General features: G+C 50.6%; 2 protein-coding genes across 10 annotated transcripts in view; one reads left to right on the top strand and one right to left on the bottom strand.

Annotated features, from left to right (window-relative positions):
• The window catches only part of CCR9 (chemokine (C-C motif) receptor 9), a 15,943-nt gene extending 8,635 nt beyond the window's left edge, over window positions 1–7,308 (top strand). For all 3 annotated transcript variants that reach the window (XM_010862409.1, XM_010862410.1, XM_010862411.1), the window contains exon 3: window positions 5,126–7,308. In XM_010862409.1, the coding sequence (XP_010860711.1) occupies window positions 5,126–6,208 (1,083 nt within the window). In that variant the 3' untranslated portion in view covers window positions 6,209–7,308. The remainder of the gene's footprint in view (window positions 1–5,125) is intronic.
• Window positions 7,309–18,280: 10,972 nt separating this feature from the next.
• The window catches only part of FYCO1 (FYVE and coiled-coil domain containing 1), a 79,827-nt gene continuing 70,507 nt past the window's right edge, over window positions 18,281–27,600 (bottom strand). For all 7 annotated transcript variants that reach the window (XR_827253.1, XM_010862405.1, XM_010862403.1 and 4 more), the window contains 2 exons: window positions 24,090–24,199; window positions 18,281–22,072 (listed from right to left, as the gene is read on the bottom strand). Coding sequence is in view for 6 of the 7 variants with exons in the window: in XM_010862405.1 (XP_010860707.1) it covers window positions 21,997–22,072; window positions 24,090–24,199 (186 nt within the window). In the remaining variant the exon portion in view is untranslated. The remainder of the gene's footprint in view (window positions 22,073–24,089; window positions 24,200–27,600) is intronic.

The raw sequence follows: 27,600 nt of genomic DNA, 5'->3' as shown, positions 1-27,600 counted from the left end.
CAGGAGCTGTAGCATCTTCAATGCCTGGGTCGCAGCTTCTGGGCCAAGGGCTCCCAAGGGGAGGAAGACACACCTGCACGGCCTCGGGAGCTGGGTCCTGTCGGGTACAGCGCCTGGTGGCAGGCACCGGCAGGCAGGGCAGGCCCCTTATCTGCTGTGCACTGAGGTTTGCCCCCAGCAAAAGGCAGTTCCCGGCTGCCCTGGGCAGAGGAAGCCACAGGGCATCCTCTGGTGCCCACAGTCTTTCCGGGATGGGTGGGGGGAGGATGCAGGTAGGGGATCTGACAGCCACTCAGCTCAGGTGCCGGGACTCAGACACTGAGGCTCAGGCTTGGTGTGGCCACTGTAGCTACGGTTTCTCCAGCAGTCATGTACAGACATAAGCGTTGGACTATAAAGAAGGCTGAGCAACAAAGAAATGATGCTTTTGGATTGTGGTGCTGGAGAAGACTCTTCAGAGAGTCCCCTGGACAGCAAGGAGATCAGACCAATCCATCCTAAAGGAAATCAACCATGAATATTCACTGGAAGGACTGATGCTGAAGCTAAAGCTCCAATACTTTGGCCACCTGATGCAAAGAGTCAACTCATTAGAAAAGACTCTGATGCTGGGAAAGATTGAGGGCTGGAGGAGAAGAGGGCAGCAGAGGATGAGATGGTTGGATGGTATCACCTACTCAACGGGCACGAGTTTGAGAAAACTCCAGGGGACAGTGAAGGACAGAGGAGCCTGGCAAAAGTCAGACATGAGTTAGTGACTGAACAACACAACAAGTACACGTGACAGCATCAGAAGGTGGAGAGCAAGGTGCCAGGCCTGCAGGGATCAGAAGGTGGAGAGAAGGTGCCGGGCCTGCAGGGATCAGAAGGTGGAGAGAAGGTGCCGGGCCTGCAGGGATCAGAAGGTGGAGAGAAGGTGCCGGGCCTGCAGGGATCAGAAGGTGGAGAGAAGGTGCCGGGCCTGCAGGGATCAGAAGGTGGAGAGAAGGTGCCGGGCCTGCAGGGATCAGAAGGTGGAGAGAAGGTGCCGGGCCTGCAGGGATCAGAAGGTGGAGAGAAGGTGCCGGGCCTGCAGGGATCAGAAGGTGGAGAGAAGGTGCCGGGCCTGCAGGGATCAGAAGGTGGAGAGAAGGTGCCGGGCCTGCAGGGATCAGAAGGTGGAGAGAAGGTGCCGGGCCTGCAGGGATCAGAATGTGGAGAGCAAGGTGCCGGGTCTGCAGGGCTTACAAGTGCCCCAGCTTGGGGCTGCAGGGCAGGGCACTGGCTCTGGCCTTGACCATTCCCCAGGGGTGAGGCTTTGGGCCAGAACCTTCTGTTCCTTGGGTCTGTCTCCTCTATAGTGAAAGTCACTCAGTCGTGTCCGACTCTGCAACCCCACGGACTATACGGTCTACGGAATTCTCCAGGCCAGAATACTGGAGTGGGTAGCCTTTCCCTTCTCCAGGGGATCGTCCCAACCCAGGTATCGAACCCAGGTCTCCCACATTGCAGGTGGATTCTTTACCAGTTAAACCACAAGGGAAGCCCAAGAATACTGGTGTGGGTAGCCTATCCTTCTTCAGCAGATCTTCCCGACCCAGGAATCAAACTTAAGTCTCCTGCATAGCAGGCAGATTCTTTACCAACTGAGCTATCAGGGAAGCCCTCCTCTACAAGATGGTCTCTAACATCTGAAAATCATTCTAAAACCTGTTGAGCCTCTAAAAGCTCTGTCCAGGACAGAAACCAAAGCCTACGTGAGCAGAAGGTGGCCCACGCCGCTGAGTTGCAGGCCAGCCCCTGGGCATGCTGTGAGACAGTCTCTCATTTACTTAGATCTGTGACTATCAGGCACTTCTCTTCTTGATCAAAATTCTAAAAATCATCCGAATGATATAAATACTCCAATTAAGTAGCCCCCTGGGAATAACAGAACCATCCTACGATACTGCCCTATCTAGGGCCCCTCTGTGCTGTGGAGTTCAGGACCCCGCATGCAGGCAGACCACCCTCCCCCCCGTTCCATGACAGGTGAGTCCAGGACCTTTCTCATGGTTCGCTCCACTTCTGTTACCATCACTGACAAGAACACTGACCTTTGGAAGTGGCTTCCTTGCCTGGCGTGTACTCTGTGCTTAGTAAACACTTGCTGAACGAGTGAACAAATCACGTTATTCATCACCAATGAACAAGAAATAAAGAGCTGTTTCTCAAGCTTAAGGTGAGCATGCTGACCTCTTAGTCAGTCAAGGAATAAGATGGTGGGATCTTCACACAAACACCATCCATCCTGGCCAGGTCTGGGCCCATCCACCCCCACGGATTGCTACTCCTCACAATGGGAGAAGATTCTAGATCTGGCTCAGACCACTGCTCATGGGGGACCACAGGCTGTGAGCAGTGGTCTAGTTGGTGACGATGTCACGTTTTTAAAAGGGTCTAAGAACAACACAGTTTGCTAAGAAATGCTTCAAGGGAAACCTTGGGAAAGAGAACTTCTAGACATTTCAGTAAGATGTGGAAGAGAATGGTCAGCCCTGTCAGAGAAAGACTGGGCACTTCCCAGCAGTAATGACACCCTGTTTCACTCTGTCCCCACGGCCCCTGTCAATGTTCCATAAGAGGCATGAGGCAGTTACTGAGTGCATACAACAGAAGAGAAAGGACATACGTTCAAACAGGGTCAGAGCAAACTGACAGAACAGTGAAAAAACAGGAAGACTTAGAACTTGCGTTTTCAGCCTAAAACTGAGCTGTCCCACGCGGTAGCCACGAGTCACGTAGGGACTGTAAGCACTTGACATGTGGTCACTCCGACTAAGATGTCCCTTGATTGCAAAATGCACTTAGTCCAAACATAGTCTATGCAACAAAAGGATGTGGAATATCTTGATAACTTTTACACTGCTTGAAAGAAAGTGAAAGTGAAGTCGCTCAGTTGTGTCCGACTCTTTGCAACCCCATGGACTGTAGTCTACCAGGTTCCTCTGTCCATGGGATTTTCCAGGCTACTGGAGTGGGTTGCCATTTCCTTCTCCAGGGGATCTTCCCGACCCAGGGACTGAACCCGGGTCTCCTGCATTGAAGGCAGGCACTTTACTGTCTGAGCCACCAGGGAAGTCATTGCTTACATAACGAAATAATATTTTAGACATGCTAGGTTTCATAAAACACATTATTAAGGTGAGACCCACCTATTTCTTTTGACTTCACTTGGCTACTAGAAAACGCAAAATTAAGGAAGTTGCCTTATATTCCTATTAGGCAGCACTGGTCAAAGGGTTTTACTTGGTTACTATACTTGGGCTACCAGTTTGACTGAGCTTCCCAATTACAAAGGGAATCCTCATCAGTCACAGAATTCATATGGTTCATGAGTTAAAAAAAACTCTCACCTGTTCTTCAGGAAATACGAAAGCCTTGCTTCACATCTTTTATATGTAAATGCCAAATGCACGTCTGAGCTAGGTCTTGATGAGTGACCACAGAGCTAGACCAAAACGCCCTTGGAGGTGGGGTGCACGGCGAGCTCTTTAGAAGCCACCTAGACACAGTCCCTGGGATAAACTCAGGGCAGCTTGTGGGAAATCACTCAACCCAGTGCTCAGCCAGGGGGCTCCAGTGCGTGCTCTTGGATGGAAAGTGAGTGGGAAATGAGTGGATTTCAGATCCTTACAGTGATCTCTCTAGGTCTTATTCTGACCCAGACCTGAGAACAGCCTTTGTGGGTGGCTTCTCCAGCAAGAGCAGTGTCTCCAGGGCTCAGAGAGCAGAGAGGACAGAAGAAATGGCTTGGCCACCTCAGAATTCCTTCTGGAAGCCAGCTGCCCCTCATCTGGAAGAGGGGCCCACCCCTACCTGGAAGGCCCAGGATTAAATGCACGCACATCCTGCACTCCACACAAGGTCTGGCACGCACTTGGGGCTCTGACAGTAGGGAAGCAAATAAGCTGGTAAATAACTGACATTTATATTTGCAGGGAGATTTTCAGAGGATCCTGTGCCTGAGATGCAAAGGGCGTTTGCCCATCAGTCATGGACAAAGCTATGAGTACAAGTCTTGACACAGGTGGACAGGTGTGTCCAGGCTTCCCCTAGCCTAGGACACGAACTCTTCCTCTGTCACTCATAAAGGTGGCCAGCACTCCGATCCTGTAAGGATATACAGGCTGGCCTTGTGGTCTTGATGAAATTCATTCAATTCCAGGCTTTCTACGTGCGAATTCAATCACTCTGAAAATACGCCTGGAGAGTCCTTAGCTGTACCGAAGGGTGCGTGTGCATGCGTGCTTGTGTGCACACTGTGAGGATGTGAGCGCAGGTGTCTGAATGCGTGCATGTGTGTGCGGGTTGTGTCCATGTGGATACGTATGTGTATTCGTGTGGGCACGCTTGTGTGCATGTGTGTCTGTAAACGTGAGGGCTTGTGAGGGCTGGCTGCATGGGTGGGTGGCACAGGGCCTCATGCTTAGAAGTGTTACTTGCTTGATTTAATGCTCTGCTGTCTTGAAATTCGTAACAAATTCTCAACAAGGGACCCTGAAATCACGCAACCTGTGTTGTTTCCTGTGTATGTCCATGTGCGTGAGGGTGTATACATAAGCGTGTGTGTTCATGTGCGTGCACACGTGTAAGCGGGTATGTGTGTGACTGTTGCTACTCAAGAGAGGATCCATAGCTTTCAAAGGATTCAGGGGAATCTGGACCCAGAGAAGTGTGAAAGCCTCTGAGGACCTTTTAGGGAGCGCAGAGTAGACAGGAGAAGGAACAATCAGACTCGTTCACTTAGTTGGATAAGTTCGCCCACCAGTGGCCCTGAGACCCTCCTTCCATCCCAATGGAGCACCTGTCAAGTGGCCTGTGACTGTTCCTTTGCTTGTGTGTCTCGTCCCAGAGGAGGAAAGTTCCACGAGAGTGGGAACCATACCTGACTCTTCAGCACCTGCTTAATAAACATTTGTTGAATAAATAAATCATTTACAGTCTAAGCAGATGCTCTTGGAATTCCTACTTCCTACACACACACTTCTTCTGCCTTCTCACAGCCTTTTGGGGTTGGAAGGCTCAAGGGCTTCGTGCCTTTGCCATCAGACAGAACCTCCAAAAGCCAGCCCTTGACCCAGTGTCGCCCTGTGTCTCCTTGCAGAGCCTAATCCCTAACCTGTCAGATGACTACGGCTACGATGGCATGCCACCCATGGAGTACGACGGCAACTTCACGGACTACTTCTGTGAGAAAAGCCACGTCAGGCAGTTTGCGGGCCACTTCCTCCCACCCCTGTACTGGCTCGTGTTCATCGTGGGCGGCGTGGGCAACAGCCTTGTCATCCTGGTCTACTGGTACTGCACGAGAGTGAAGACCATGACCGACATGTTCCTTCTCAACTTGGCCATCGCTGACCTTCTCTTTCTCGCCACGCTGCCCTTCTGGGCCATTGCCGCCGCGGACCAGTGGAAATTCCAGACCTTTATGTGCAAGGTGGTCAACAGTATGTATAAGATGAACTTCTACAGCTGCGTGCTGCTCATCATGTGCATCAGCGTGGACAGGTACATCGCCATCGCGCAGGCCATGAGGGCGCAGATGTGGAGGCAGAAAAGGCTCCTGTACAGCAAGATGGTCTGCTTTACCATCTGGGTGACGGCGGCCGCGCTCTGCCTCCCGGAACTCCTGTACAGCCAAGTCAAGGAGGAACACGGCATTGCTATCTGCACTATGGTCTACTCCAGCGACGACAGTACCAAACTCAAGTCGGCTGTCTTGACCCTGAAGGTCATCCTGGGCTTCTTCCTCCCCTTTGTGGTCATGGCTTGCTGCTACACCATCATCATCCACACCCTGATCCAGGCCAAGAAGTCCTCCAAGCACAAGGCCCTGAAGGTGACCATCACGGTGCTCACCGTCTTCGTCCTGTCTCAGTTCCCCCACAACTGCGTCCTGCTGGTGCAGACCATCGATGCCTACGCCATGTTCATCTCCAGCTGCGCCCTCTCCATCAAAATTGACATCTGCTTCCAGGTCACTCAGACCGTGGCCTTTTTCCACAGTTGCCTGAACCCTGTTCTCTACGTTTTTGTGGGTGAGAGGTTCCGCCGGGATCTTGTGAAGACCCTGAAGAACCTGGGCTGCATCAGCCAGGCTCAGTGGGTTTCGTTCACGAGGAGAGAGGGAAGCCTGAAGCTGTCATCTATGCTGCTGGAGACAACCTCGGGGGCTCTCTCCTTCTGAGGCGGCTTCTCTGAGGTGGGCGGTCCTTTTGGAAGGGTCCAGAAATTCAGACACAGCTTCCCTTACTGACAGGCCAGAGGGAAAGTGGAGACAGAGAAGGAGTGAGAAGAGGGAAATAGAAAACTCAGAAAGGGATGAATTTGAATAGCATTATTACTTTTGGTCAGGATTTGCCAAGTTGGACTCTTTAAAACTGACTGGCCATCCCAGGAGACTGCTGCCTGGCTCCTGGCTGCAAAGCCTGTGGTTTTCGGAGGAGGATTAATGAACGACAGACACCGCAGGCCTCCGTGGCTTTGCCACTTGCCTGAGCATTAATGCAGCTGAGCTCTGGAGGAGGCGTTTGATTTCTCGGAGCCCTGGGAATCGCTGTGGCTTCATCTCTTCCAAAAGAATACACAGAAGCATCGGCCATTGCCACAGGCCATGAATGCACAAGGCTTCATGAAAGTTTCTGTCTTTGGAGAATTTCTGCTCTGGTTTTGGGGGCTGATACCCTTGGCAGGTGTTGATCTAGATCCTTCCAAGCAACCTCAGATCCAATTCCCTTCTGCTCTCCTTGATCTCTTTGGGGCCAGTGAGGGTCCTTGTTCCTGTTCTGAAACTATCTGTAGCACTGGTCAGTGAGCCTTTGGGCAATTGACCGTATGAGCATGTCACCTGAATTCTGCTGGCTACCAACCCACGTCTTCTGGAGGCTCTGTGATTCCTCACCTGGCTGCCACGCTGATCTGGGCAGGATTCAGCTTGTCCCCTGGTGCCACTGAAGTGGTCTTCACAACCCGTGCAGGAAGGTTAAGAACCTGGGTTGGCGGGGACCTGGCTCCACTATGGGCTCACTCTATCGAGTGGCTGGTACGGTGGTCCACTCTGTTCCCTATGCAATGGCCTGGGCCTATTTGTCCTCTTGTTTCTGAGGCCATTGGAAGGACATTTGCCTCCATGCTTCTCTTTTTCATATTGTATGATACTAACGGTTTTTTTTTAAAAAAAGCTTTCAACTTAGAGATTAGGCTGAAAAAAAAAATGTAACTTACCTTTGTGTCTCTTTTTACTATTTGGCAAATTTATCACATTAAATATTTTCATTTATTAGAAAAGTGCTTTTTAAATGACTGTTTACAAATATCCATTACTTTTCACTTTTTTTTTTTTTCCCTGTCTCTATATTTTAAATGTGTACAGAGATCAAACAGCCATATTAGATTATGAAGAATAAGAGACTGGGATAAGGGAGTAACACTTCCAAAATACCATAAAACCATTTTGGCTGAACAGTTTCTAGTTTCTTCTCTGGGCAAACTTATCTTCCAAGTGTCTCCGGTGAGTCCATTGGTATTTCCAAAGAAGACGATCAGAACAGGACCATGAACCGTCCCAGCTTTGCCACTTGCTTCAGAGAAGGCATCTCGTTTTCCCAGTGGGCTGTGAGTTGCCGTGGTTTCAGTTCCAAGGCCATCCCTTCCAAAGGGGACACCAAAGCGCCGGACTCTGCAACAGCATCCTTTTCCCCGTCCACTTCTAAACTACACGTCAGTGAGGAATACAGTGAGCAGAAAGTGGACCACAGCAAGGAGAGCAAGAGAAAACGCACAAGCCTTGCCAACCCACCCCAAGTGTGGGCAGTTGGTGGCAAACAAGCATTGGCCTGGGACCGGCAGGTCGACGTGGGTCCCAGCACAATAAGAACCACCTACAGTCAGGGGGAGGATGACCTTAGCAAGGCAATCTATGGACAGAGCTGTCCATGTGGCCACCTTTTCCAGAAGAAGACTCAGATATCCTTTGAGAAACCCAGAATAAGCAACAGGAATGGGCCAAACCTAAATAACCCTGTGCAGTTCAGTGGAAGAACTTGACTGGGTGTGGTTTATTCATCCCGTGCCCTTTTGATACTGCGGTTCTGGTACTATGTCCTGGGGGCTCCACTGGAGCTGAGGATTGGGGGAGGGACAGAAGGAGGAGGAATGAGCCACGACTGTGCTTGTTCAATCTCCTCCAGCCGAGAGTCACTTATGGGACACCATGATGGAGATTAAGTGGCAGTTCAGAGGTAGTTTGAACTGAACTACATGTTAGTTTTGCCAAAAAAGGTCCAATCAGTCAAAGTTATGGTTTTTCCAGTAGTCACATACGGATGTGAGAGTTGGACCATAAAGAAGGCCGAGGACCAAAGAACTGATGCTTTCAAATTGTGGTGCTGGAGAAAACTCTTAAGAGTCCGTTGGACTACAAGGAGATCAAACCAGTCAATCCTAAAGGAAATCAACCCTACTGATTCATTGGAAGGACTGATGCTAAAGCTCCAATACTTTGGCCACGTGATGCGAAGAGCACACTCAGTGGAAAAGACCCTGATGCTGCGAAAGACTGAGGGCAGGAGGAGAAGGAGGCAATAGAGGATGAGATGGTTGGATGGCATCACTGACTCAATGGACATGAGTTTGAGCAGGCTCCAGGAGATAGTGAAGGACAGGGAAGCCTGGCGTGCTGCAGTCCATGGGGTCACAAAGAGTCAGACATGACTCTGCATCTGAACAACAACAGAGGTAGATAAGGCTTTCATGGACTCTACTTTCCCCCCTCTCTGATTTTTAGGAAAGGAGACGAATGCCACAAGAACCACGAAGCCTGCACTGAGCGCGATGACCACCCCTAGTTCCAAGGGCCTCTTTTAGCACCTGCCTGACTGTCCCAGTCCTACAGCAGCGTCAAAGCAGGACCAAAGATAGGCGGCAGCTGTATTATATTTTAAAGACTTTAAGTACCCTTTGTTGCTAAATCAGGTTTAAAGGACTGCATAAATAGGACCATTTTACATTCAAATTAAACTAGGTCTCAGAAGCAGATTTATCCTAAGATAAAAACATTGGAAGGACCAGCAAGGGGACACCCACTAGGACACCCATTCAACATTTCTAGAAAATACGTCTGTGAGTGCTTTCCTGAAGTAATGGTAAAAGAGGACTATAATATAATTACATTTTACAGGAACTCTATAGGTCAGAAAAATCAGGAAACTGAATGAAATATATCCAAAAAGATACTGCTTTACCTATAAAAATTTTTTAAGACTAATCTCAAGTCAACACATCACAATGTGTACATTCAAAGGGGAATGTTGTTTTGATGTAAAATGTGAGATATGGATGTGAGAGTTGGACTATAAATAAAGCTGAGAACCAAAGAATTGATGCTTTTGAACTGTGGTGTTGGAAAAGACGCTTGAGAGTCCCTTGGACTGCAAGGAGATCCAACCAGTTCATCCTAAAGGAGATCAGTCCTAAATATTCATTGGAAAGACTGATGCTGAAGCTCTAATACAGCTTGTCTCAAAGTGAGGTCTGGTCAAGGGGTGCTAAATGACTTTGACAAAAGGGAGATTATCATGGCCTCCAGTATCTGCACCTCACACATTTTAGACGCTCCAAAGAAATCTCTGTCTTCATTTGACAAGTAGTTACTGATTGTTTACTATGAGTGATTAATAGACAGCATGGTTTTAGAATTATCATCCCAACCAAGACTTGGTGGTTCTGCAACAGTTTCCTTGGCCCGACTCCATATGGCCCTCCTGTTCCAACTGTGGTCTGAGCCCAGCAACCTCCTGGGATAGGGAATGTCTCTCTAATCAATTCTATAATTATTGTTACAGACAGCCCAAATAGCTAATGTCCCTTTCAAAGTCTGTACTATAAAACTGATGAAAGACAAGCAAATGCTTCTCTCCAACATGTGGCTCTGTGAGCTCCCCTTCACTCGTGACATATTTGGCTTCCCAGGTGGCGCACGTGGTTAAGAGCCCGCTTGCCAATGCAGACGATGTAAGACACACAGCTTCAATCCCTGGGTCAGGAAGATTCCCTGGAGGAGGGCGTGGCAACCCCCTCCAGTATTCTTGCCTGGAGAATCCCATGGACGAGGAGCCTGGCAGGCTACAGTCCATAGCGTCACAGAGAGTTGGACCCGACTGAAGTGACTTAGCATGCACACAGCCTCATGCCAGGCTGGCAAGGTTTCTCTGCCCAATCCTATTTCCTCCTACTTCCCTTCACAGTTGGCAATCCCGAATAGACACTTGCCCCCAAGATTCCATCTCAGCATCTGCTTCTAGAGAAGTCAGCTTGCAACAACCTTTTCATCAGAGGCTGGCCTAGCAAAAGCACATTTGAGACCTGTTGGGCAAAGAGCACAGGGTACCCAGAGCTACAGTGTTCTGTGAGCATCCGTCACAGAACTCATCTGAGGAGGCTGGGAGCAGAGGCCTGCTGCTACTGCTGCTGCTAAGTCGCTTCAGTCGTGTCTGACTCTGTGCGACCCCATAGACGGCAGCCTACCAGGCTCCCCCGTCCCTGGGATTCTCCAGGCAAGAACACTGGAGTGGGTTGCCATTTCCTTCTCTGGGGGAGTAGAGGCCTGACTGATCTTAATTCAACCATCAGCAGACCGCTGTGCACACCAACGGCCTGCCAGGCCCCGTGGGTACCAGACAGACATGGGCTTGCCTCTTCCTGTGACAAGCAAGCTGTCATCTCTTGCTTGCTTGCTTGCTTTGTGCCAGGTAGATAATACTGTATGTAATTCAACCATTTTATAGATGAAGGGGCTGAGCACTTCAGAGATCAGGAACCCACCCAGCATCACACTGTAGGAACCAACAAGGCTAGGATATTATCCCAGGCATCTGTGGCACTCAAGCTTTGGCTTCTGCCCACCAAGCTGTCCCACCTTGCATGTGGACACGGTCAGACAAATCAGCCGCTGCTTTGAAGGGTTGACCAACAGTGTGCCGAGTTCCAGGCTGAGTACCAGGGGCTGCAAAGATGCATGGGCACAGACTGGGCCGGCACGGCTTTAGATATTACTGCACACAAACTCTCAACAATGACATGGGACAGCTGAGGCCCTGCTGAGCCCTCTGTCAAAAGTGGGCCACGGGAGGATGACATCATTCTCACAGGCTCCTCCCCAAACACGTGCAGTTGTGGAGCCTCAAATTCTTCGTGCGGGAGCCACAGATTCCGCTGCAGGTCTGAGGATGCGCAGATTCAACGACTCTGCAGCCAAACCTGGCCAGAATCCTGGACACCCACCTGTCCTCCTCACCCCACGCTGTCCCTGCTGGTCTTCCTAGCTCCTTTCTCACCAACAGTCCATCTGCCCGCTGGACGCCACCTCAAAGTGCGTCAATACCACAGGGAACAGAAGAAGCATCATGTCAAGCCCTACTCAAACTCCTGACCCATAAAATCATGAGATACAATAAAATGCTTATTATTGTTTTCAGCCACTGAGTTTGCGGGTAATTTGTTACATGCTAAGTCACTTCAGTCGTGTCCGACTCTGTGTGACCCCATAGATGGCAGCCCACCAGGCTCCCCCGTCCCTGGGATTCTCCAGGCGAGAACACTGGAGTGGGTTGCCATTTCCTTTTCCAATGCATGAAAGTGAAAAGTGAAGTTGCTCGGTCGTGTCCAACTCCTAGCGACCCCATGGACTGCAGCCTACCAGGCTCCTCCATCCATGGGACCTTCCAGGCAAGAGTACTGGAGTGGGGTGCCATTGCCTTAAACAGCATACCAAAGAGCAAACAATTTTGCCATTAGTCTTTCAAATCCAACGCAATGATGTGACCAACCTAGGCTGAACCTGCAGGAGCTCATGGCACAGACCCAGCGTTACAGAAGAGGCTGGACAAGGTGTCAGACAGTTCACCTCACAATCCCCTAGGTGACTCTGGCTGAGTCTCTCCCAGCCACATGCTTCCTCCGCCACCTCCTGAGGTCTCTGCTTAAATACCACCTTCTCTTCCAGGCCATCCCGGCCCATCCACAGTCCCCTTCCCTGCTCTGCTCTTCTCCACGCTTGGCACCACCTGACGGTTAAGAAGTATAAACTCGGGCAGGGACTGTTCTTCTTTTCTGTTCACTGCTATTTCCCAAGTGCCTATGACAGCCCTCACACATGACAGACACTCAGTAAATGTATGTTAAGTGAATCAACGGCCCCTCCAATTTCAAATATTTGGTTCTTGGAAGTGCACTTACTGTTGCGAAATCCTGTTGTCTTGGGAAAATACAGCAATTGATAACGATATTTTACCAATCTCACTGAACAAAAACCTATGGAGCATTTTCTACGTGTCAGGCACTGGGCTTCAGTGATGCTAAGGAAAAGCAGACACGGGCCCAGTGCCCACAAAGCTCACAGTTCACAGATGACAGATGCCAATTAGACAGTCATGAAGAGAGGGTTTCGAGATGCTAGTGTGTTACAAGAGGCTCTGACCTACTGTGGGGATGAGAGGCAGGGAAGGTTTCCCCGAGGAAGTGGCATTAAGCTGAGAGCTGAAGGATGAGCAGGAATGAGCTACAGGAGGAAGGGGAGGGAGGGTGCACTGGGAGGAGGGGGTAACATGTGCAAAGGCCCTGCGGTGCCCACGCCTGTGTGACACTGCCAGGCTAAGTGCCCCCACCACTGAGTTAGTTCAGGTTATCACCACTCATGCTCTTTTCGTTTTAAAATCTTTAAATATGAAAATTAAAAAAAACACACGTAGGGCTTCCCTGGTGGCTCAGCAGTACAGAACCCTCCTGCCAATGCAGGGGACACGGATTCAATCCCTGACCCCGGAAGGTCCCACATGCCTTGCAGCAACTGAGCCTGTGCACCACAGCTACTAAGGCTGCAGTCCAGTTAGGGCCTGGGGACAGCAACAGCTGAGCCCGCGTGCCCTAGAGCCTGTGCTCCACGAAAGCAGCCGCTGCAATGAGCAGCCCGTGCGCTGCAACTGGAGGGTGGTCCACGCACCAACAAAGACTCAGCACAGTCAAAAGATAAAAAAAATTAAATAAAGAAACATACATAAACGTGGTGAGAATAGCACAACGAACCTCCTCATACCCATCACTCAGCTCCGACAGTGATCGACACTCTCCGCGTTCTAATCCCGCCCACAACACCCACTTCCTTCTCCTTTCCCTTCCTCTTCACTCTTTGCTTCCTTTGCCTCCCTTCCTTCATTTGCTCCTCCCTTCCCTCCTTTCTTCCTTCACTCCTACCTTTCTCCGTTAGCTCCTCCCTTTGCTACGGTATTTTAAAGCAAATCCAAGACACCATATGCTGCTGCTGCTGCTGCTAAATCACTTCAGTCGTGTCCGACTCTGTGTGACACCGTAGACGGCAGCCCACCAGGCTCCCCCGTCCCTGGGATTCTCCAGGCAAGAACACTGGAGTGGGTTGCCATTTCCTTCTCCAATGCATGAAAGTGAAAAGTGAAAGTGAAGTGGCTCAGTCATGTCCAACTCCTAGCGACCCCATGGACTGCAGCCTACCAGGCTCTTCCATTCATGGGATTTTCCAGGCAAGAGTACTGGAGTGGGGTGCCATTGCCTTCTCTGAAGACACCATATACTTCCACTCAAAAATCATGCTCTTGGGGCTTCCCTGGTGGTCCAGTGGTTACGAATCCACCTGGCAATGCAGGGGACACGGGTTCCATCCCTGGTCCAGGAAGATCCCACGTGCTGTGGGGCAAGAAAGCCTGGCTGCCACAGCTACTGGAGCCTGAGTGCCTAGAGCCCATGCTCCGTAACTAGAGAAAGCCTGCATGCAGCAACAAAGATCCAGCACAGCCAAAAATAAATAAAAATAATAATAAAATCATGCTCTTACCCTTACAAAGCTTCAGATATAAATGAGTGAATGAACACCTGATGGAAACTTCCTGTTTGGCTGGGACACCTCTTACCAAAGGGGCCAATGGAGGTATAAAGCTAGTTGGGAATGAGTGAGCAGACGCTAAAAGGTCTCATGCTGTGGGTGACACTTTCTCAGTGGGATTAACAATCTAGGGAACTCAGAATATTCTGGCAAGGCCAACAAAGGCAGAGTGAGCCCCAGCACTTTCCCTTGTTCAACTTTTGGAATCCAGAAAACCTAAGAGCCAGAAGAGATCTGATCCACTGATACAGTGTGGGACCATGAGCTGTAATTCTCAGTACATAACTGTTAACCTCTTGTAGGGAGGATGATACATAGTAAGGGTTTACAGGTCAAGGGTGCCACAGCATAGCTTGGTTTATGGAAGGTTTTTTTTTGTTTTTTTAAATCATTGGAGAATACTTTCCAGTGAAATAAGAATGGTTTGGAGAAAACTACTCCCACAGCCATCTCAGCCTTGTAGTAACATGTTCTCCAAATGGTTCAGACTTACCAGTTTCCCTGGGTCTTTGGTTTCCTCATCTGTAACAGGTGGCTGACTTATGGCAAGAGCCTATCAAATTACTTATGCTGCTATTAATTATATGTTATAAATAATAAGCCAGTGCTGCAATGAGCTGATCTTTCTCTTCTTTTCCATGAAGACCTGCCAGAACCCAAAGGTCCTTAACCTTTTTTATCCCTTATATACTCCTTTGACAATCTGACAAAGCCTTCTCAGAATGTTTTAGAATGGATAAAATGAATAAAATATATACGATTACAAGGGAAACCAATTACACTGAACCATAATTCTCTATTAAGATAAATTTGTGAACTAGTAATACACATCTCTTCATGAACGCAGTTAAAAACAATCTACACCAGGTCTAACAACAACCTTCATTTCACAGTGAAGATGAGCATAAATGATATTTAAAGGGTCTGCAACAACTTTTAAGTAAGAAGAAAATATCTGTCACTTCCACCAGTGGCAGAGACACAGGTCTTGCTAATGCATACTCATGTGGCATGTAGTCTATATTCTTAATTGAAGAAGATCTAAATTTTAGCTAGATAGTAGAGGAAAGGTGTCATTTTCCCAAGTTCAAAGACCTTCTGAATTCTGTGTATGGACCAGTTTAGGAATCCCTATTTAATCCAGACCCTTTGATACCAAACTCATATTTCTTCCTCTAAATCTTAAATTGTGGACACATACGGAACTACTTCAGGTTTGGGGAAGGGAATGTTTTTCTATTTACAAATGACCAGTTGGGTAACATGTCCGTTGAATAAGAACATAAGCCATAAAAAAGTTACGGTTGTAAAAAGGTTTTACCTGTAGGATAGTTTCATACCAGGTGGTTCATTTGGAAATATCTTCCTCTCTAAGAATGACATTTCCATCACTGCATCCCAGTGCTTGGACCAATGAGCTGAGGGAGAGGTCCTGGCTCCAAGATTTGAGGGTCACTGGCAAAGCTGAATTAGGAGACAGATCCATTAGCTGATTTTACCCCTTTCCTCAAGTTCTAACCAAAATAGTGACAGAGCGGTGATCATCAAGGACTTTCTGGCATGGTCCATGGATCACCTCCAATATCCTCATCTGGCAGACTTGTGAATGAACTGGACCCAATGAACCAGAGTTGACATGCGGCGTGCCCATGACTCTGTATTTTAATGTGCCACCAGGTAACCCAAAGAAGAGGACTTTCTTCTAAGAAACTCTCTGCTACTTGCTTTGTATTTACTGACACTTAATAAATGAACAGTTTGACTCTGGAGCAAAATTGAGCCCTGGGTGAGTCTTGGGCTTTTCCTGAAAACACTTGAACCCTTGATAACCAAGGAGCCCTTGCACCTGATCCGGGCCTCATGGGTCCCTGTCCATCTTCCACAGGTTCATCTTGAGGGCATGACTGTGTGGTCCTTCTGAGAACACCCAACAGGTCTGTGGGGGCCCCTGCTGGTGCAGAAGGGCTGTCTTTACAAAGACCTCTGGTTTCACACATAGACCCTGTCTGTTGTGCAAAGGCCACTTGAGGGCTGATGCTGTGGCCACTTTGTGAAAGCACGTGGGGCCTTGAAGTCAGCCTCAGAGTCAGAAGAACAAACTGGATTCCTTTCTCCAGGTCTGCAGTCACTGCCTTTGTTGTCTGTTCAGTAAACCTGTTCCCCCACCGCTCCTTCCCTCCCACGAGAAAGGTGGCTTCTGCTCACTGGGCCTGCGGCGTGGCCCCAGGGAAGGCCCTTCCTGCTGCTGACCCTCCTTTCTTACCCCTCCTTTGCCCTGCTAGCCTTTGGGCCTCCCCCACCCCGCTCCCGCTTTCTTTTCTCATGCCAAGGAGAAGCCAGCGCCTGTCCCACTGACCTGGCAGATGGATGGGTGACCTCCCAGAAAAGGTGTCCTTCTCTCCTCAGGGCTCAGTGGGAGGTCTCCCTGAAATCGCCTTTCCCTTGAGCATCCTGCCGGAGCCACAGGCCTGAAGCCAAAGGCGCTCTGGAAATGACGCCTTCCCTGGGGAAGGACACTCACGCACCTCGGGTTTGGAGAGGCCTGGCTCTCTTTGTTCATTATGGAGCTAAGACAACTCATTCCAGGCTTCAGATGGGGCTGCAAAGTGCGATAACCTCAGCACGAACCTGCCAGAAGGGGTGAGGAAACCACACCAGCCTCCAGCCTCCCCGGGGAACTCGAGGGATGGGGGAGGGACGAGGGGACACACATCAAAGCCCAGAGATTGGTAATCATACTTCGGCTCGGCTTTACTATCTTTCTTCAGAAACCAGCGAGTGTGGGAAAAGTAAAAGGCTGACCTTTCTTTCAACCCTAACCCACTTTGAGCGGCTTTCATAATAAGCTCTGCTCTCCCCTGGGTTTTGATAGCTTCAGCTTTAACCGCTCTCTCAATAAAAGTCCGTTTTCTCATTTCAGGTGACAGGTTTCACCATCTATTTGCTCTGCAGATGTGTGTGGGTGGCGGGCTCCACTTGCCAGATTTTTCCCACGCATCTTCAAACCGAGAGGTCTGACCCTGACTGAAGTGTCCTTCTGAGTCACCCGGGGAATCGCTACACTCTCCGGGCGGAAAAGGCATCGCAGGCAGCGGCACGCGTCTACCGACACCGAGAGGGGCCAGAATTCCCGGAATTGTGTCAGGGGCTTGGAAAACCAGGAGCGGGGATTTGGTTTGCTCACCTTGGGGCGGCTCAGCAGGTGGGGAGAGGGCACCAGGAGTGTGGCATGGAGGCCAGGATCCCAGCCCAGATAGAGCAGCCTGTATCTGTGTGTCCTGGTCCGTTCTCCTAGGCTCAGTCCACGTGGCCTCTCTGCGAGGCCTTTCCTATGAACACAGAATTCCTTCTGCTGTGCTGTTTCAGGCACTTGAATAGAGCACCCTTCCATTACTGGACAGGAGAGGCTTGAGGGCACAGGAGGCTCTATGTGTCCGAACCAGTAACCAGCTCACCTCCATCCTCCCTAAATCGCGCCTGTGGGCTTGACCTTTGTCCTTCTCTACCACGGGGGTTTTGAGGGTTGGTCTCTGGCCAAGTGGGCCAGTGGGATTGCTGATGGCCTAGGGCTGATCATGGTGCCCAGTGTCCTCGCTGATTCAGAGGCTGGTGAGCACCATGCTCTGTGCTCCATGCTGCGGGCTGAGGCAGAGCAGGGAGATGAGGATGAAAAACAGGGTCCTGGAGCTGCAGGGAACAATACACTTCCGGGAAGTATCACCTGCTCCTGAGTAACTGATGAAAGAAGAGGCCACAGGAGAATCCGAGGCAGGAGGAAGGCTCCAAGAAGGGAAGTGGAGGAAAGGAGGGCTGGGAGGACCCTGTGGGGCACAGGGCGCTCCAGAGGTGAGTGCAGATGGACTGCCTGGCCCAAGCTCAGTCTGCCCAGGGGAGGAGTGACTGGGACACAGCCCTCGGGGCCCATGTCCAGGGTCTTCGCTGCCCCTCTCTGCTGCCTCCTCTAGCAGCTCTGCCTAGATTTGGATCCAGCTTGACTAACCGTGGTTTTAGGCCACCTGTGACCTCCTCCCCGACTCCATCATTCTGGTAAATCAGGCTGCTCTTCGTGGACCAGGGGAGGGCTGGGGAATTTCACTGAACGCAGAAGCTCTTCTGGCAGAGGGCAGTGGGTTGGTGCACTGCATTGGCTGAGGCAAGTCTGAACTCGGACCTCAGCGCAGACTGTGGGTCCAGACACCAGGCCAATTTGGCAACCTCTTAGAACAGCTGCTTTTTTTCTTCCCTTTTGAAGTCACAGGACTTGACATGGCCCAACAGCTTTGCCCCCACTCTGCTGTGTGCAATTTCCTCTCTCACCTTATGTCTCAATGGAATGAAAGACGACGCCACTCTCAATGTCATAGTGTTTATTTAAATCCTGAGATTAAAAATAAGACATTCCCAAATGGTGCAGCAGATGCCATACGGACTATGTTTTGGGATACAAAAGTTCCTCACCCCCACTGGGCAGGTGGAGAGTAGGCATTTGATGTGCTTCTGGTAATTATTTGGCAGATAAAAAAGAGATGGGTTCCCAGACCCACTACCCTGTAAGGCCGTGAGCATTGAGGATTGGTCAATTAAAGTGCAATTCTGATTTGGAAGCCACCCAACTGAGGCTTCACTGTTGCTCTGCAGCCATGGGGGAACAGGAGCATCTCTGGACAGCCCTTGTCCTCAGGTTCTGAGGAAGTCTTTTTATCAGAAATGCCTCCCCAAATTTAAAGATGTACTGTGTTATTTTGAAAAAGTGCTTAAGAGAGAAAAGGCATTATTAACTGTCTTTATTTCCTTGGAAGCACCACAACAGAGAATTCACCCAGGGTTCCACTGAAAAGAACCTTTTGGGTAAGTGCTTTGTAAACGCAGATGGCTGACTAAACATTCTCTGTGCCAGGTGACCCTTGGTTCTGAGCATTGCAGAGGGCGGCTCTGCTCTCATTCTCAACACCTCTGAGCTGAGGCTGGGATTCTCCAAGGTGGAGTCACCAAGGTGGGCTTCTAAAACTGAAACTCCTATAAAAACGTATGGTCGACAGCTAACCACAATGATAAAACACAGACTGAGATTTCATCTCCAAATGGGGATTTCTTTTCAGATGAGTCTGGAATGGCTTCACCACCGAAGGTGAGTGACAACTGAAAATAATTTTAAAAAACCATCTCCTTTATCTCTGATTTATCTAGCGTGGCTGTGCATTCATACTTTTCGGACCCTATGTAGTGTTTCAGTTCCAGATTCCTGTTTGAGAATTTCCTTGCCTGCTCTTGATCCAGTGGACATGGAGTAGGTGGGCTCCAGCCAGAAGTGCTCTGCAGGGGCTACGCTCTCTCCCAAACATGCTTGCTGGCGGTGGATGAGGGTGCCTGACAGAGGCCTCGTGTTCCTGGGTGAGGGCGATCAGTGGCTCCCAAGGCAGTGGTGAGCAAGGCGGCTGGTACTAATCTTGTACTAAACAGCAACAGTTATTCAGAGAGCTTGGCCAGCCCCCAAAGAGGCTGATGGGGGATTTTTTTTCTTTTTTTTTAGATAGTGATCTGGGATCCCAAGAATGCTTCCTACTTGTTGACTTTTAGTGTTAATTCAGTCTACTGGCTGGGGCCACCATTTTCAATAGCTGTTTTTCATTATTGTTTGCATTAAAAAGAATACCTCAGCCCCCAAACTTCAGTAAAGTTGGGAACTTGTTTAAAATAAGAAAGCAGTTTATAGAAGCCATACTTAAATATGCCAAGATGATCTCTAGCTGCACAGCAAACCCGAGCTCCCACAGCAAAGTAATGAAGAACAAGAGTCCATTCAGCACAAAAAACTAAATACGCTGCAGAGGCAGGGTGGGGCCGCAGTGGGCAGGCGAAGGCCTCTGCACCACTGCCATCACCGTCTGCAGTGCTGGCACAAGGGGCCCACGAGCTCCTGCAGCAGTGGCTCTGGGCTGGCTTCACAAGAGCCACGGGATTTGTTTAAGCTGCAGTTGGTCCCCTGCTGGGTCGAGTCACAGAGGTTCAGAACAAGCCTCAGATGGAATGTCTCAGGGCTTCCGCAGGAAACATATCAGCTACTCGAGAAAAGCTGATTCGAGCTGCAGGTGACGGTGGTGACATGAGCAGAGGGCCGTCTGCTTGGCCATGTCTCCAGGGTATCCTGGGAAAGCTAAGCACTCAAACTGAGATTCCAGATGCTTCAGGGTCTTTTGTTTCTCTCAAGTGGTGAGCCAGCTACATCTGATTATCCTTTTCAAGGGGGAGATGGATTTAAAGGCAGGGTAGTTTGCTTTCAAGCAGTGTGGCACCCTGTAAGGACAAGCACGAGTCCAGGAAGTCTCTGGGGGCCTGGCCATTTCTGTTTTGGTGCTAAGCACCGTCAGGACCTTGCTCAATGAGGTGCTAGAGACTCCTGGCTTTCTGCCACAGGCGGCTGCTCCCAGGAAAGAGAGCACAAGAGGGCCAGCTCTTTTCTGGAAGGTTCTGTTCACCGTGTCTCAAGCCCCACTTAAAGTGCCTGGAACTGCCTACGTCTCCTGTTTAAATGGAAGTTCTGAGTCTACTGCCAAAGTCATTTCCTCCTACCTCAGCTGGCGCCTGGGAGGTATGGGGTCTGAACTGAACTTGGCCAAGGATTCTTGACCCATTCGTCAGTTCTCAAAACCAGTCAGACCAGGCTCGTGAATGACGAGATGAAGCTTCGACGTGGTGTGACTCGGCTTAGTCACCGGGCTAGCTGAAGGGCTGGCGGGGTACTAGGACCTGCAGTTGCCTTGCCAGGTACCCTCTACCCTGACCACAGCTACGGTGGGCTGCTTGGTCAGATCTCTGCTCACTGCGGAAGGACCTGGGTCCTGACTGCCCTGTGAACAGGGCACAGAGAGGCCATCACAGGTGAGCACTCTGTGGTGGGAGAAAAGGGCCACAGAGAACAGGAAGATCATCTGCTGCTTGTCCCGGAAAAGGACAGAGGATTCATTTGCTCCCAGGTGTCAGGTGCAGGCTGAGCAGCAGGAAGTGGAAAAGCGGTGCAGGGAACCTAGGCAGGTGGGGAGGAGGGACCGAGAGGTGAGCAAAGAGCCGATTCATGAATTATGCCTGTGTATACTTGAGTTAGCAAAGACTTCTCTTAAGAAGCCCCCGATTTTTAAAAGTGGTTCCTACCCTGAATATAATCATTAGTAAACATATCTGCAAAAGCTCTTGTTAATACAAACAAAGACAGGCTGAGGAGTGAGCCGCACAGGCTGACGCGTCCAGCCTTTTGGTCATGGCGTGGATGTTACCCAGCATCTGGGCTCTGGCCCTCTGGATGTAGACTGCACTGCAGGCCCTCAGTCGGTGGGTTCTGTTTCCTGGATTAGCTTCACTTCTGATTCTTAGGGTGGTATTTTGGAGCTGTTGAGAGGCCCAGCTGAGTGGAGGGCTTTGCTCCAAGACAGACTCGCCCAGATAGAAGGGCCAGGAGAAAAGTGCAGCTGGCGGCCCCTCTGAGCAGCCCTGCACTCCCCGGGCAGGAGGGGACAGGAGCATGATCGAGGAAGCTGGATGGGATCTCAGGCGGGGCCCTAGGTGCCCTGATGTCCTTTCCCAGGGAGGACTCAAGGGCCCCACAGGGTCTGGCCAGGCCTTCCAGCTCATGGTCACCCGTGATGCCTGGCTGGGTACAGGGGGGCTGTGTCTCTCCAAGGGTGGAAGTCGGGACCCCTCTGACCTGGGAAACTCTTCACAGGAGGCCTGGAGCCAACTGCACCCCCCTGGAGAGGCCAATGGTCTCCTGAGTGTTTAAACCTTTGGCATAGTGTCCCTCTGGGTGTGAGGACAATGGAAAACATCACTTGAGCCCTTACGAGCCACGGGGCTAAGAGTGATGTGCACAGCGCCGAGTACACGGCGCTCGGAGCAACGCGGCTCTGACGAGCAGCCAAGGGCCCGTCTCCTAAAGTTGCATAGTGGATACTGATAGCTTTAGAGCAGCTATTTTTTGTTTTCTGGGTTTTTTAGGTGCTTTACGTGACAAGTGAGGAGGAGTAGTGTTTCCTGTGGGTAATGTGAAACTAGCAAAATCCAGGTACTTGAGGTTACGGGAAATCACTTCCATCGTAGATCACAGGCCGGTCAACAGTTAAGTGATAAAAGACTTTCTTGGAGACGAATCTAGGAGACAAATGGAGAAGGAGGGGTTATTCCGAGGGCTGGAAGCAGCTGCAGTGACCTGGCTGGGGTGGGTGCTGGCTGGCATGGGAAGCTTTGGTGCAAAGACCTCTGTTCCGAGCCTGGGGTCCCTCACAGACTGTGTGGACTCTTCCGGGTCCCCTCACCCCCATTTCCTGTCTCTCTAGCAGAGACATCTTCCTGCCAAGTGTCAGGGTCTTAGGACACCTCCGTGGACTGTCCTGGGCTTGGGTGCAGAAACGCCCATCCAGTCCCGCACTGTGAAGCACCCCTCCTTGCCTTGCTGCTCTGAAGGGGCCCTGGGGTGGGGGTGTCTCAGGGGTCTCGGCGGTCTGGGCTGCCCTGGGGAAGTGGGTGGCGCAGGCGTGGAGGGGACACACACAGTGGAGGCGAGCCTGGATCTCATTCTGACTGGACATCTGGATCTCTTCCGCTGTCGTGCTTTGAAAACCTTGACTAGGCCCTGAGACGACGTCAGTGGCGAGGGCTGCAGTGTGTCTCAGCGCCACGGCCGCTCCTAATGCCGACTGCAAAGCTGGTCTGCAGCTGCCTCTGCCCTCAACAAGCTGCTCTCAGCCTCTCCGTCAACCTGCGGTGGGGCTCAGGGAGGTAGTAAAAATGCTGGCTGCCACCACAGAGGAAACTGGGGTTCCACTAAAACCCAGAGGGGAGAGCAGACCCTCGCTGGGCTGGCCTCCACCCCGTCTCCTGACTGCTGCCCTGAGGGGCTGAGGCCCATGCCTGGTCTGACCAGCTTTCTGGACATGCAGAGCCCATGCCCAGGAATCCTGCTAACGCAGGGTGTGTTCATGTTTCTGGGGGTGTGTGGGGGAAGAGTGGGGAAGGGGAAAGGTGGGGAGCCCATTCTTCCAAGCTCTCCCTTGGTGGATGCCCTCAGCCACATGCCCTGGGAGTTCAAGGCCCTGAGGTGGTGAGAGGTTGCACTCCGGCTTTCACCAACAGGTGGCGCCCCAGCTTCTCACCTACTTAATAGCTATTAAGTTACTGTGCTTAAAGCCCAGCAGGCTGGCAAGGGCGCCTATGGGGAGGGATGTGGCTGCAAGCTCAGGGCCCCACTCAGAGAGGATGTGGCTGAATGCTTATCAGACAGGTTTTATGAATGAAGCGAGCCCCTACTAAGGGCTTACACTGAAGCCAGAAGAGGGACAGGTGCCCAGCAGCCTTCACCGTGCCAGCCGCACATCTCCATGAAGCAGGGCCCTGGCTCGAGGCAGATGCTCAACCAACATTGGTCTGCTGTCCTGCTTCCTTTCTTGGACGCCCCTCCAGCCTCATCTCCATTCACCCCATCGTCCTGACCCCTCAACCCTGCACTCACTCCTGGACCTGCACCTGGAGCTCTGAAGTCGTGCTCCCCAGGGATGGGACCTGCTGCTCCACTCCCTGGACGAGGGGGCCCAGGGGCCTCGCCTCGCAGCTCCAGTTCTGATTAGCTCTGGGCCTTCTTACTTCACTTCTCTCTCATCCATCCATCCATCCATTTACCCATCCGCCCAATCCTTCCACTGTATTTGCTGGCTCTTCTCTGGCCTGGGCAGAGGGCATCAGGACGGCAGAAGCAGAAGAGCATCCCGGGTAAGAGCCTAGAGCCTCGAGCCAGGCCACCTGGGTTCAAATCCAGCCCCACCACCAGCTGGGTGATTGGGAGTGCCCCTCTTCTAGGTCCTCAGCCCCTTAGCAGTAACACGAGGAGAAAGACAGTCCCTACTGCACCGGGCTGCTGTGCGGCTGAAGGGAGTAGTATTAATAAGAGCAGAGGGCAGAGAACACACTTAACCCGTGGTGAGACTGTAAGTATCAGGCTGTGTGTTACACACTCTACAAAGGACACTGGAACACCAGAGTATAGGTCTAAAATTAATGAACCACTGATAATCAGGGACTGATAATTAAACAACTGCTTTTAAACGTCCACCTCTATCCTTGAGGCGCAGTGCCGGGTGGGTTCATCCGGATGCTGACCGAGGAGGCGGCCTACCTGGAAAAAGTGTTGTCGAAGATGAGCAGGTAGATGCCTGGTGTGCGGACCTTGAGCTGGCCCTGGATGTTCTCCTTGTGGGAATTGCAGCGGGTGGTGGGAATGAGCACCTGGGAGGAGAAGCAGATGGGAAAGTGTCACAGAAGCGGAGGGCACCACAGAGCCTCTGGGCAGACTCTTCATGTGGGGAAGGAAACTGAGGCCCAGGGAGGCTGAATGCCTCATCCGAGGTCACAGCTGAGACTCATCAGCCCCCACTTCCGGGGGGGTGTCCTTCCACATGCCCTGGGTTTGTCAACAACTTACAATGGGGCGGGGACCAGTATAGACAGGAGTTTCATCCAAAATCATGATAGGTCAGCATCCTGAAAGAATGGTCCCCCCAGCCTCCTCTGACCATGCCAGTGCCAGAACGCTCTACTGTCCAGAGAAGCAGCTTCTTCCTGGCTTCAGGAAGCAGAGGCTTACTCCAGGTGAAATCCTGCCTGGTCCCTTCCTGTTGGTGCTAATGCTGCTGCCCTTGGGGGTGTCAGAGGACGGGCCAAGCCCCCCATCCACATCTCTCGGGCACTCTGTGAAGCTTCTGGGTCTACTTTCCTCCAGGCTGACCGCCCCGGCTCCACCTGTGGCTTCTCACTTGGCCCCAGTCAGTCCGTATGTCCCAGAGCCCTTTCATCTTTCCAGGTCTCCAGCTTCCTATCTCCTCTGAGAATGAGAAATTAATCCCAGGAGACACTTATTTTCTGAGAACATTGTTCCCAGGGCCTCACTGTCAGAGGCCAAGTCTGAGCACATGGTGTGAGCTGGCCAGGGCCGGGGCTGGGGTCCTGGGATGGCCAACATCTTCCCCACGGGAAGTCTTCAACCTGCTGGCCAGGTGAGACACTTTACAACTGAAGATATAACAGGAAGTAACACAGAGCCAGCCAAAATTAAAAACATTTTTGGGAGGGCTTCCCTGCTGGTCCCAGCGGTTAAGTATCCATCTGCCAATGCAGGGGACATGGGTGTGTTCCCTGGTCTGGGAAGATCCCACAGGCTGAGGGGCACTAGGCCCTCGAGCCACAACTGCTGAGCCCAGGGCTGCGACCACTGCAGCCTGCACACCCAGAGCCCAGGCTCCACAAGAGGAGCCGCCGCAGTGAGAAGCCTGCGCACGACAAACAGCAGCCCCCACTCGCCGCAGCTAGAGAAGACCTGCACGTGAACGTTGTCAACCTGTATAAAATGACTGAATCCAAAACACAAAGATGAGATTACTTTTTCACCTTAAGGCTGAACATAGCTGCCTATTTCTTGAAACGCTACACAGTGGCCACAAAGTTCCCAAAGTGGAGTCAGTTCCCACAAAGAGCGCTGCCCTTAAGGATCTTGTGGTTTAATGGTGATAACAGATAAGAAAACATTCAGTTGTGCTGGGTGAGGCTGTCACAGTAGGTGTACTGGGGAGGGGTGCCTGTCCCAGCCTCTCGGTGGGTGGGAGGAGAGGCAGAATCAGGGAAGACTTCCTGGAAGAGGCAGCACTGAGCTAGGACAATTTAGTTAGTACAGTCCATGGGGCCTCAGAGAGTCAGACACGACTGAGGGCACACACTTCTAACTTATTTGTATCTTTACATTTAAATTTTATTGCTTGTAGGCATGATGGGGTTGGGGCTTACTTTTATCCAACTTGACAATTCCTGCCTTTCAATTGGGATGTTTATCTAACTGACATTTATGCGATTGTCAATAAGGTTAGGTTTGAGTCTCTCATCTCACTGTTTTTTATTTGTTCCACCTGCTGATCGCTCTCTTTTCCTCTCAAAGCAGTAAGCTAGGGCAATTTCCGGGCTCAACTTGTTCTAGCAAAGATCACTGTCCATCATCGCCTACTGCACAGTGACTTGAAAACCCTTGCTTCTCGTATTTTGTCTGTTTTGGTTACTTCTTGGGAGGGTAAATCTCAGCCATTCTCCCGTGCTTTTGAACATGTTGTCCCCCAGCCTGGTGTGGCCAGCGAATAAAAATAAATAAGAGACTCAGGTTGGATCCCTGGGTCGGGAAAACATCCTGGAGAAGGGAATAGCAACCCACTCTAGTACTCTTGCCGGAGAATACCATGGACAGAGGAGCCTAGTGGGCTGGAGTCCATGGGGGTCTCAAAGAGTCATATATGACTGAGCAACTAAGTTAAAAGTAAAGGAATGTAAGAAGATACATCATGCTGCTGCCGCTCAGTCACTTCAGTCGTGTCCAGCTCTGTGCGATGCTATGGACTGCAGCCCGCCAGGCTCCTCTGTCCATGGGGTTCTCTAGGCAAGAGTACTAGAGGGGTTGCCATGCCCTTCTCCAGGGGACCTTCCTGTCCCAGGGATTGAACCCAAGTCTCCTGTACTTCAAACAGATTCTTTACCACTGAGCCACCAGGGAAGCCCCATACCATGCTAACACTGGTCAAAAGAAGCTACAGTAATACCCAAGTAGATTTTACATCAAAGAACATGGCCAGGGATAGTATCATAAATGATAAAGATGGCAGTTCATCAAGGGAACATAACAATCCTAAGCATTATCTATTAACTTGATCTAACTGATATTTATAGGACACTCCACCCAACAATAGCAGAACACGCATTCTTTTCCAGTATTAGTTCAGTTCAGTCATTCACTCGTGTCTGACTCTGTGACCCTATGGACTGTAGCACGCTAGGCTTCCCTCTCCATCACCAACTCTCGGAGCTTGCTCAAACTCATGTGCATCGAGTTGGTGACGCTATCCAATCATCTCATCCTCTGTCGTCCCCTTCTCCCGCCTTCAATCTTTCCCAGCATCAGAGTCTTTTCAAATGAGTCAGTTCTTCACATCAGGTGGCCAAAGTATTGGAGTTTCAGCTTCAGCACCAGTCTTTCCAATGAATTTTCAGCACTGATTTATTTTAGGATTGACTGGTTTGAACTTTTTGCTTAGCCAAGGGACTCTCAAGAGTTTTCTCCAACACCATAGTTCAAAAGCATGAATTCTCAGCACTCAGCTTTCTTTATGGTCCATCTCTAACATCCATACATGATTACTGGCAAAACCATAGCTTTGACTAGACAGACCTTTGTTGGTAAAGTAATGTCTCTGCTTTTTAATATGCTGTTTAGGTTTGTCATAGTTTTTCTTCCAAGGAGCAAGCGGCTTTTAATTTCATGGCTATAGTCACAGTCGATAGTGATTTTGGAGCCCAAGAAAATAGTCTGTCACTATACCAAGTGAACATTTCATGCAAAGATGGGCACAATAAAGGACAGAAACGGTACAGACCTAAGTAGAAGATATTAAGAAGAGGTGGCAAGAATACACAGAAGAACTAGACAAAAAAGATCGTCACAACCCAGATAACCACAATGGTGTGATCACTCACCTAGAGCCAGACATCCTGGACTGTGAAGTCAAGAGGGCCTTACATTAAGTGGGGCTTACAAAGCATCACTACAAACAAAGCTAGTGGAGGTGATGGAATTCCAGTTGAGCTATTTCAAATCC

Source organism: Bison bison, unplaced genomic scaffold, assembly GCF_000754665.1.
Source record: "Bison bison bison isolate TAMUID 2011002044 unplaced genomic scaffold, Bison_UMD1.0 scf7180017864482, whole genome shotgun sequence".
In the NCBI taxonomy this organism is placed as follows: Eukaryota; Metazoa; Chordata; class Mammalia; order Artiodactyla; family Bovidae; genus Bison; species Bison bison.
The sequence above is the reverse complement of the archived record's forward strand: the minus strand, read 5'-3'. Positions and strand labels throughout refer to the sequence as shown.